Source organism: Pleurodeles waltl, chromosome 8 (assembly GCF_031143425.1).
Source record: "Pleurodeles waltl isolate 20211129_DDA chromosome 8, aPleWal1.hap1.20221129, whole genome shotgun sequence".
NCBI classification, from domain to species: domain Eukaryota; kingdom Metazoa; phylum Chordata; class Amphibia; order Caudata; family Salamandridae; genus Pleurodeles; species Pleurodeles waltl.
The window spans coordinates 760,046,071-760,058,164 of NC_090447.1; the positions used below are offsets into that span (position 1 = coordinate 760,046,071).

Genomic DNA, 12,094 nt, shown 5'->3' on the forward strand with positions numbered 1-12,094 from the left:
AATGTCCTGCTCGAATACATCAAAGTGAGAAGGAAAAACAGCACATGCTAATGGTAGCCAGAATAATAAAGAAAATACTGGGTCAGGCATAAGGTCTGGGGCAAAGAGAAGCTGTAGGTGCTTTGCTTGCCTTAAGGAGACTGTAATCTTAACAATGCAAACCAGGATAAACAAGAACATGCACTTCCCATGCTTTAATTGTAATGCTCTTTCTAAGATCATGAGCCAAGCAAGGCCTAACCCACAGCATCAGTATTTGTGAAGTACCATTATGTTGTCTTGTGGTCACTATTCATCAGTGGTGGTCACTTGGGTGCCACCTCCACATGTAATCTCAACTCACCCAAAATTGGATGGCATTAGTGCTGTTCATCAAGTGGATTCATCAGAGTTAGGCCTCCACTACTGAGGGTCTTGATAGGACCTGTTAGTGTTTGGTAGGACCTCATTCCTTTGTTGAATTGTCAGTGGCCACATGATTCTATATATGTATGAAAGTGTCAGAAAGGACCCAAAAAGAGGTATTTAGAAGTCATTTCTGAGTCCTGCTGGTTAGTGCTCTCAGACAAGGTCCTGGGCATTCCTGAGTTAAAGGGTATGTATTGTTTAGAGTTTGTCTCCATGCACCTCCTCCTTAAACCTGAGCTGGACGTTTGGTCTGAAATTGCCAGATCAGAGTTGTGGCTGAGAACATATAGACAAGACATTTTTCTCAAGATCCTGTTCCCTGGAATGCTCTGTCACTACTCCACTACTTATTGCTAAAAATCTGAGTATTTGTTTCTCCCACATTAAATACAGTTCTTGAATTGGGGAGGTGTAATATGGTCAGGCTAAATGATCAATTCTGAATCGTCTGGAACTTATGTATTTTTTCTTCAGTGTTCTAAAATTGACTTTTTGGCAATCGTCAAGCTGGGACAAAACCAGAAGCTTTATAGCTTGAAAGCCATAGTTTGCTTATGCAAGTAGGGGAAGCCGTTCTCAGCTCCATGAATTGTGGTTTCCTATCCTTTACAAATGTTATGATCTATTGCAAGACCTAGGTTATTCACTTTCTTGGGTATGAAGCTCTCTTCCTACTCTTATTACTATTGGAAAGACTGTATTATCGTTTAGGTTACCAGCAGTAATGACTTGTTCTTGGGTCTCCCTGGTACAGGAAATCTGCCTTCACCCACTACTATATCTGATTGGAAATATAACTTTTTTCTGATCCTTGGCATTTTTTGAATGGGAGATATAACTGTATATCTTCAAACATGCTGAATCCTGGATGTGCTGTGTGAGGACATTGGTCAGTGAGTGAGTATACGAATTGAAGAAGAGGTGTAACAATGTTGAGACCTGAGGAAAGCATCATTAAATTCATGAATTATTTTTTTTTACTAGAAACAAGCAGACCCATTAATGTGCCACTCTTAAAAATTTCACTTAAAATTTCCAGCTCACCCAGGGGAATATCACAATACACTTTGTTATAAAGTGACAACAAATGATACCAATTAGAACTCCATTCAGCACTAACAAAAGTTCTGCTCTGATATCAGGTAGTGTACCATTTGTATACCTAAGAGGACTGCAATGTGACTGACATTTGGGGCTGAGGTCGTTAATTTCCACTTACTCATGGATTTAGCCAGGACTAAAATGTATGCATGCAGGGTAAAACTGAAATCGCTTCAGGATCTATGGCTAGTTTCTTCAGCAATGGGAATGTTATCTAAACCATTAGTTCCTTAAGTACTATGTCATGATGGAAGGATGTATTAAGTCAGTGTAATGGTGGCAATAAGGGGTTTCACAGTCATTGTAACGTACTGTAATCTGGAAGATTAAATTCTTTAAGACTTTGATTTGTAAAGCTAGACTGAATTTAGACAGAGAATAAACTTGAGAAGGGGCCCAAAGTATCCTCGTTCTTAGAGGATTCAGGAGTTTTGTATTAGTTCAAGTTGTCCTTGATGGAGTCAGGACTTCTCTTTAATTTAAAGTCAAACAAGAAGTTTCTGCGCAGTTGTGATTCTGAATAGCTTTCTGTTTAATTAGTTACCTAAACCAATCCTGATTACAAGATGTAGCTTTGTGGGCCCCAGCAAAACCTTGTTTGTTTTTAGCTGTAATTTTTCTCAGTGCTTCAATAAGGTATGAGAGCTTTGTCACCTCATGATGCCTGATGTTGGCGTAAAGGATCAACATACAGGGTTGGCACATGCCACCTGATAAACAATACATAAAAACATAATATGGACATGTAATCTAATTATTTAGACTGTTGATGCATGTGTGTGTATGTGTTTGTACGAGCTATTAATAATTTTATTATTTATTGACTTGGGGCTAGATGTCTGTAACATTTTTGCTGTCACTAACAACCTGATTTGCAGAATCAGGCCGTTTGTGAAAGCAAAAAGGCTTTTTGTAAGGTACTAACACCAAATTGCGATTCAGTAACTTGTTTTTGAATTACATTGTGGGTTTGTGAACAAAAAACAGAATCTCTATTTAGAAGTGACATATTTATGGCGTCCCTTTCCATTTCCAAATAGGGAATCTGAACATTATGTACTGATGTTCTGCAGCCAAAATGCAGTCACAAAACATTCGCATTTTAACACCAACTGAAAGTTGGTGGTAACCGATTCACAAATGGGAAGGGGTCCTGTTGGGACCCCTTTCCCTTTGACAATGTTAAAAAAATTCTTATGAGCAGGCAGTGGTCCCATGGACCACTGGCTACTTTCAAAAAGTAAAATGAAACATTTTTTTTTTTTAAACATCCCGTTTTATTTTAACGAAGGTGGGCTGCTGTTAAAAAAAAAGATTCCCTTATTTAAATGCAATCAGAGACACAGTGGTCTGCTGATCCCAGCATGCCACCATTCCTGTGATGGCAGCGAATCCTAGTGGGCCAAAAATTGCAACCTACCTCATTATTATTCCAAGGTAGGTCTATTTGCGACCCACTACGAAACGCTATTTAGGGAATAAGGGCTAGATAACACATTTGTAATGTAGAAATAGTGATTACAACATAGCTATTTACAAAATATCGGGATTTGGTAATCACTATTACTACTGTTCGTGCATCTAGCCCAATATGTATAAATCTGAATTGTACCCTATACATGGCATATATAATTCACATGCTAAGTTCTCATCGCCTTACTTTTGTACATTTCTCATGATGCATTCTTGCACACCATAGTAAGGAAGAATAGTCTGCTCACATTCTTTTCATTCTGTGAACGACTTTAAAAAACTTTGCTTTAGCTGAAAGCTACAAGGGGCTGTTTCATTCATGGAGGTGTTCTGATGAACAGTTGAGGAGTATGCCCATGCTAACATGTGGTCAGTACTCATTTCACATATGGTAGTGGAATGATGGGCAGGAATTTAGCAGATTTGTAAAGATTGACAGAAAATACAACACTGTCTCTTGTTAGTCCTTTTATATGACGCAAGGTGTATGTTACTTTCCTAGTAGTCACTTGTGATTATTATTACCACTATTATTACCATTCACTTCTTATACTTTATTTTAGGATGCATAACAAATATGTGTACATACACCATAGTTGTATTCTTCGGCTCCTTAGTACCGAGGTGTGACCCAACCTATAGAAAGCATCCTGCTAGAGTCTCTGCAAGGTATGAACAGACTCTATAGTGGCACAGACCATGGGTAGTCCAGTGAGGCCCAAGTGTGTTTGTCTTCCCTGTGGATTCACATTCAGGCACATCTCTGTGACGCAGACAGTGCCTTTGGTTTGCAAATCGGCTGTGACTTGATGGTAGGGATTTCAGTTGCATCCAGTAAATAAAGCAGACAGAGGAGCAAGCATGCACACATGCACTCTCGCTCACACCCACGCACATGCACACACGCACACACATGAGTATTCACAGCACGCACTCACTAATACACATACATTCATACATACACAATGGCATGCTTGCACCAAACATTAAAAACAAACCTTTACTGCTGCAGCGTCATGGGGAGGAAAGCCTCAGTGATTCTAGCAGGGTTGGGACTGCCAATAAGAGGAGGCGGCAGCCCCTCACTTATCACAGAGTGGGATGTTGTCAGTAAGACTGCTGACCCAACCTCACTTTGTGATAAAGTGTCAGTGATAGACGTTTAGCTCCGGGCACTTCAAGGCTTAAAAATTGAGATCCCAGGTCCAAGGCTCTCTGTCACACTCCCCCTCATCATGAGGGAGAGGTCCTCGATGGGCTTTGCCAGGCTGAGAAGGTCATCACCACCGAGCTGTGACATATTCAGCCTGGTAAAGTGCAGCTCATTTAGCCAGGCACATGCATATTTATCCCATGTATAGCTTCTGACTGCATGACCTGAACAAGAATATTGTCTGTCAGGCTTACCTTTGCTCAGCCTGGTAGACACTCTTCAAGTTGGGAACAAAATGTGGCCCCTTTGCTCTTAAGAATAGGCTACAGTTGATGGGTCAAGCAACTTTGGTACTAATGGTATTTTCCATCAACCTTTTAAAAACAAGGAGGCATGTACATCAAATGGACTTGAAATGCATCAAGTTCTTCAAGACTGAGCAGTGCTCAAATATTCTACTTATTCCCCCTCAATGACCTACTCTAACATAAAGTAGTCTACCTTCGGCCTAATGCTAACTAATGGTGTTGCAGTGCACATTGTGAGGAGGGTCCTGAAGACCCTGCCACACGCAGTATGACTCTGCATCAATATGCATGTCAATCCCATAAATCTCCCATTGTTCATGGCAGTATAGTACTAGGTTGGCTCGGTCCTGTAGGAGTCAATTGTAATGCCAGTGATGTTCTAACCTGTGCTTACAAATGGAGCCCTCGGCAGGGCCTACCTGGCTGTGAAGATGAGAGCCACCTGCGCTGCACTGCCTACTGTGATGTGCAGTTGACACTTGAACTCCACAAATTCCCTAACTACTGATAAAAATATATATTTTTTGCGAATACAATTTGATCTTGAACTGAATGGAGCCCTGTAATAACTGCCATGATAAACTTCCAGTCTGTAGAGGTGGATTTTAGTAGGACATACGTGTTTCAGTGACCTATAAAATCATAAGGATTGTGCGTTAAGTACAGAGCAGAATACACATAATATTTGAGCACTCACCAGTGTTGTAGTGTTTTGTGCAGTCACCAAGCTCATTTTCTTTTTTCAGGATGAATTGTGGCAGTGTTAATCCATCTGCTACCTGGACAGGACCGACGTCCAACCACTCAAATATGAGGTCATGCATGGTATACCCAACTAAATGAAAGAAAATTGATATTAGAAAACAGCAAACTACAAATTCTGGAATTAACTTTTGTAAAATTACATAAAAAGGAACATGTTATTTGAAAGAGAATGCTTCCACTTGTAGATAGTCAGCACCAAACTATTGCAACAGTGTGCTTCAGGATATTCAGAAATCGATTGTGGTATTGTTAACCCTGCACTATGAATAATTATAAGGAGAACATAAAAACTAATCCCAACAGAAGAGAGTTGGGGACATGAATGAAATCTAACAAATTCAACATTTACAAAATTTAAATAGTTTTTTAAAGCACATTCCTGATTGCCAAGTGCCTTATTGGTGGCCAAGACGAAGGAAACGTATTTGATTACACAATCACAATCTGTTAATTTCTTCACTTTGTTCTGTTGTCTCTCATTTTCACATTTCTGTCTTGTAATATAGCTCATAATAAGGAGATATTATACTGCAGGCTGTTCGAAGACAACTTGATAAAACTACGTTATAAAGTATACATTCATCTACATTCAATACATTCTAAAACCAATGATAACTGTCTTGTATAGTCTTTCACATGTTTGGGTAAAATGTGTCCATCCAGATATGAGGTCTGATGCATGGGATAGTATAAATCTTAATTTGATACACCTCTAAAGTGAGAGTGAGTACATTTCAAAGCATGAAACACTTTAATACTGAATGTAACCAGCAAACAGTTTCTGCTAAAGGGAAATGAAGACCTGCAATTCCATCAAAATGTGCAAGAAAATTGTAATTGCATTAATAAAATTACAGATCAATGCTGATCAAAATATTGTCAGAATTGGGATTGTTAACTAGGGAGTGATTACTCTACCAACATAACAAACACAATCTGGCTAGATAGTAACAAAGCTTTAAAAGAATATGCGTTCAACCTCTGGCATCAAAGGCACAAGCAGCAGAAGTTCTACAGAGAAGTGCATGGAATGTTCAAGCAGAACCAAACAACTTTAAAGTCAAGAGAACAACACAATAAAATCCCCAAACCGTTTTCAAAAATCTTACATTCATTTCATAAGCAAAAACATAGCAAAACAATCAAAATTCAACGAATCGGGCCAAAGATATGTCTTTTTGAAATTTAGAGACATAAAGCACCAAGAAACCACAAAGAGATAAGGAAAAGTCTATTCACAGTTCACTGGAACTCTAAGTTGACTCCAATGAAACAGAGGTCAGGTAGATCAAGTGGGCCATATAGATGCTTTACTTTCAGGCTTAGTTTATTTTCAGAAGATACAAGCCCTCCATCACAGCAAGGAAAAAGCAGAGGTGGGTGAGGTTTGCTAAAATTCAGATAAATCATCATCCAGCTCCCACCAAAGCCTTTCAATTATGATGCCAGAAGTTCTGAATGGGACAAAGAAAGATTCTGCAACCACTTAGGTCACTGTGCCACTTACGTAGATTTCCTTCCTTGCTTGAGTGCAAGGTTTTACTTTGTGACTGAGTTATTTTTTGTTATAAAACTGTTCCTGTGAGGCAAGGCTGGAAGCTGTATTTGTGCAGGGCGTCAGGAAGCCAGACACATTCAATGAGATATCCCTCTGAATAATAAACAGATATCTCGAGACAAGGAGGACCAGAGTCTCCTAATCTGGCTATGCTGGCCCATTCCATATGTTAAGCGGAAAATGGATTGCCTCTAACTGAGACTCATACTGAAGGGTACTAAACAAGTTAGCAGACAATATGAGCAGAAAGTTCCCCTCACAATATTGCTTCATCTTCATCCAGACATATTCCAGATAATGACAAACAGGCTAGGAAATTCTTGGGTGACATGTTTGCCTAAAAAGAAGATTTTCTTCTACCCCTGGTTTGCTCACGGAATAGGTGCAAAGAAGCCTAGAGGACAGATGCACTAGCATTTCACTGGCCTACAGGCCTCCTGTATGCATTTCCCTTATTGCCCCCTCCCAGGTGCTGAAGAAGATTCAGCGGGAGAAGGTGAAAGTAATACTGTGGTTTGGTCTCTTAAACCATCTGTCTCATTTACCCCCTTTCAATTATCAATGTCTCCCAGGCCTCACCTTCTTCTTCAGTCTCTGGTATGGCTTCACCTCTTGACTTGGAGATTGGAAAGGCACCTCTATGTCACTTGAGGTGTACAGAAGAGGCTGCTTTGGATATACAGGAAAGACATAGCAGATCCACTAGGAAATCTTATAGCAGACATTAAAAATATTTTAAAAAATGGTGTGAAGACAGAAATCTTGATCTTGCCTCATGTAATCCTTTAAAACTCCTGTAATGTTTGACTGACAGATTTCAGAAAGATCTATCTCTTTCTACCTTAAATATCCAATTGGCTTCTATAAAGGAAATTAGAGACTTACAAAATCCTGTTTGATCAGTAGAGTTCTTGGTGCGAACACTTTTAAAATATTTTTTCCAATAAAAGACCTATGATTCAAATCCCCCCTCCACTTTGGGATTACAAAGGGTGTTAAAGTGTTTACAAACATCACCATCTGAAACATACAAATTGTACATTTAGCATTCTTGATAGCTAAAGTGGAATTTCTATCAGATACACGCCAGCTAGGCACTTAGGAGAGATAGATGTCTCAATGAAAGTCTCTTCATACCTGAAAGTTTGGTTGCTAAAATGTTTAACGCCTGGGTCTTGCTTTTTAAAAAACTACCTCCACATTTCTTCTAAAACACAAGATAATTCTTACAATTTTAATGCTAAACCCTTCCTCCCTGGAAGAAGAAAATATGCAAAGCCTGGATGTCAAAAGAGTAGTTTTAATTTATTTACAGCAAACTCAACCTTTTTGTTTATCTAATTCTCCTTTGTTTGCTTTTGCAAAACTGATACCTTAGTAGGTGGATAAAATTGATATGTTGAAAGCTTATGAGGCAATGAATCAACAGCCTCTGTTTGCTATTTACACTTCCTCTATAAGAAGTATTGCAACCTCATAGACTGAGGCAAAATGTATTTCAACACAAGAAATACATAGGGCCACTAGATGGGCATCAACAAATCCCTTTATAAAACGCTGTAGTTTACAGGTAAAGAACAGAGTGGAAAATGTCTATCAGAGGAGGTGCTATTGTGTTAAAAACTGAAAAGTAAAGATATGAAATTTAATATCTGCACATAAATAACTTAATGTTCATGAAACTTTTTTCCTTTCAAATACTAAGAAGATTTGGAGATTGATTGGTAAATCAGTAAATGGATATTACCGGTAAGTAACAAGGCCTGTTCAAGGAAAATATAACTACCTACACAGAGACAAACAGCTTTTGTAACTATTCCCTATGACAACATCTACCATACCCTAATGCCACATATCTTACGTACCCTGCCTAGCGGGCTGAAAAGGCACACTTTGGAGGAATTAGGTTGGAATTCAGTTTGACAAGTTCTTATGTGCAAGGATTGGCCAGTGTGATTCAGTGGGGTTATCAGCTGAAGAATAGTGAAAAGGACTCCATAAGGAATCTCATGAATCAAGAAATATTTGGGTTAGATCTAGGCAAATAGTTGTTCTCTCAAAATTTTACTCTGGCGCTGAACCATTTGATTTACAGGAAGATGTTGTGACCTCCATTTCTTCTTTTGAATTTAAAACTTTACGAAAAGGCACTGCAAGCATTATTTGCTATCAAACAGATTATACATACTGTACTGTATAATGAAGAAAAAGTTAGACCTGACTACTTCTTCTAGTCCCCCTAAGGTAGCCCAGAAGTACCTGACCTGGAACTTGGACCATGGTATTAGTCGTTTCATGATATTATTTTGTATGACTATGCTCAGGCTAAATGATTTAATGACAAACCGGTGCTCTTCTGGTAAAAATAGAAAGATTTTAACGAGTGATCTTGGGATCCACGGTCTTAATCATGTTCTCTTTGCCTGCCCCTTATTACTACCTCTGGGACGTTGCCTTTTATGGCCAATGTTTTTACAGAATAATGTTAATTCTGCAGAGGCAGCACAAGAATTTGTTTTTTATCCTAAGAATGAAGTCGTTTGTATGAGAATGTTTAATTTTTGTAATGGTTCTATGAATTTATATTAATGGTTTTTAGGATTGCTTCTATATTGGGGGAGGAATCTCTTCTGTTTGCTCAACTTTGAGAAATTTGCACATACTGTTTGCTGCTTTGACTGGGGGAGTATCTCTTTGGAAGTGCATTATAGACCATTTTGCACATAAGTTAACTATTTTAGGTTTCATTTTTAATGTTTTTATGGTCTAATGTATGTATTTTAAACCTGGAGCTAGGACTGCCCTTTAGGATTGGGAACTCCTTGGAAGCTCATTACGGAGCAATTTGTAGAATTCCTTTTGTTATGCATGTGGAGATCCTCCTTAGATATTTATTATGAAGTCATTTATTTTTAAATCTGTATTTATGCACTTTCTATTTGGCTCTTATTTTTAAGACACAAGGTTATGGCAGTTTTATATTGTATTGTTTTGATTTTGTGGACCTCTTTTGAGTTTCAAATCATGAATAAAGAATTGAATTGAATTGATTTGAGGTGACTGTCAATTTGCTAAAGTATACCCTTTTCCATAGCAAAAACACTCTTCCTTGTCAAAAGTCACTCGAGTACTTTTAAACTGCCGCCCAGCCAATACCTAATTGTTCTTCATGAAGCCACAAATATGTGAGTAGTGTAAATACATTCTGCAGCCCAATATGATATTTATATTCCACTCCACTTCTGCATTTCCTACGCCATAAACCAAAGCATTACAGGGCAGTTAAAAACACCAGTTAGGAGAACCCAATACACAGTACATGTTTAAGGAAAAAACATATGTTCTGTGACCCTGCTTAACAGTGCCATGGTTGATGGAGTCCTAAAACCAGCAAAACAAGTCAGGAACAAATAAGGAGGCCTCAACAAAAAGTTATTCAAGAAAGTGGTTGCCAATTGTCTTTTGAATGAGGCTAGAGATGGCCCATTCCTAATATGGGTAGGGAGTGTGTTCTATAATTTAGGCCTGAGGTGGTAAAAAGAGCAAAAGTTATGAGAGGCACATGGGCAATGAGGAGGAGATAAGAAAAACACTGCAGCAGAAACAAAAGGCATGAGTGGGATAGTCAAAGTAGCCATAATGTTGCCCCTTTTATGTGTTCTTACAGTGGCTATTCAGTGTCATCCATCAAAGACTGTGGGCCTGATTTAGAGTTTGACAGATGGGATACTCCATCGCAAATGTGATAGACAGCTTGCCTGTTGTGTTATCAGTACCATATGATGTAATGCACTTGGAATTGTGGGGACAGGATATCCGTCACATTTATGCCTGAGTATCTCAGCCTCCGAAATCAGGCATTATTTTTTGGGGGGTAATAAACAAACATGACTTGACAATGTATTAGATTTGTTACATATTTTTATAAATCTTCTTCTTACATCAGTTCTATGTGACATACGTTCGAATCACCATGTAGCTAAGAAAGAACATATAAAAGTTGTAAGGCAAAATTGACAAGAAAAAAGCCTTAGAGAAAAGTTACTCACAGCTCTCTAATTGCATTGCACACGTCTGTACATCCATGGGAAAGTTCTTCAAGTCCATTGGACAGGATAAAATTAACGTCAGCCTAGAGGTGGAGAAATGTAACATTTCGGTAAGCAGCAAGAACAAATAATGGCTTCAATAGTGGAATCAGTGTTCCACACATACTTTTAACTACACAGATATGGCATACAACAGCTCGCTTACTCTTGGGAGTGGTTCGATCTTACAGTGATTATAAAAAATTGTGACACTGGACTTAAAAAGCGCTATCCAGCAAAAATGCAACACTAAGGGAGGCAGCTTTGCCACGATATTACTTTAATAATATCCATGTGTTTCTGGCACATATAAAATTAATGCACCAACAATTAAAGGAATTTTCAGAATCTCAACACTTACGAAAATGGTGTAGCATCCCAAGGGCGTTTATCAAAATTATATTATGATTTAGTACAAGTTGTTCAACAGAAATCCACACATATTTCTCATACCATGGACACTACATAGGAGGCTTAATTCATATATCTCACTATAGGTGTACATAAATAAATATCATCCGAGAGTAAAAAGCTAAAATGCAAAAGTTTCTCCAGTTTTCCTTAGAAATGAGGAGAAAACAGCTCATTTTATCTGCCCCATATGCTTTCATGTTTTTGGAAGGTCAACATTTTGCAGTGCATTTATCTCTCCAACGAGGTCAAAACACTGAGGCCCTGATTTAAGAAAAGTGGCGCTGCACCCAGTCCAGCGTCACTTTTCTTGCACCCCTTAGCTCCCTCCTAATGTCACCATGTGTGTGCTGTATCTACGATTTGGTGCACCTTGGCGGTAGTTGAGGAAATAGTGTCAAAACTTTTGATGCTAGTTCAGAGCTTTGCAGGATTAGAGTCAACAATTTTTACGCTAATCCTGCAAAGCCCATTGAGGCTCATTGAAAACAATGGCATTAAAAGTGCCAACATAAATGATGTGAAAAAATCTTTAGATTTCTTTGCACCTTTTTTTCAGCACCCCTAATGGAGGAACACCCCCCTTGCATAGATTATGCCTAGCGCAGGCATAATGTAGCGCAAAGGGTTACAAAGGGGCCCAGTGCATGCATTGTGCCACCTTGTAAATTTGGTGCAGTGATTTTGGCCTTGTTGGGCCACATTAGCATAAACAAATGATGCTAATGTGATGCAAGGAGACGCTAGGGGCACTTAAATCAGCCCCTGAGTTCTTATAATCATTCATTAACACTGACCACACATTCCATCCGTTGTAATACCAGGTACA

General features: G+C 38.7%; 1 protein-coding gene across 3 annotated transcripts in view; it reads right to left on the reverse strand.

Moving 5' to 3' along the window:
• Window positions 1–12,094, reverse strand: part of GLRA2 (glycine receptor alpha 2) — an 852,631-nt gene that overhangs the window by 439,650 nt on the left and 400,887 nt on the right. For all 3 annotated transcript variants that reach the window (XM_069205005.1, XM_069205004.1, XM_069205006.1), the window contains 2 exons: window positions 10,816–10,898; window positions 5,141–5,278 (listed from right to left, as the gene is read on the reverse strand). In XM_069205005.1, coding sequence (XP_069061106.1) covers window positions 5,141–5,278; window positions 10,816–10,898 — 221 coding nt within the window. The remainder of the gene's footprint in view (window positions 1–5,140; window positions 5,279–10,815; window positions 10,899–12,094) is intronic.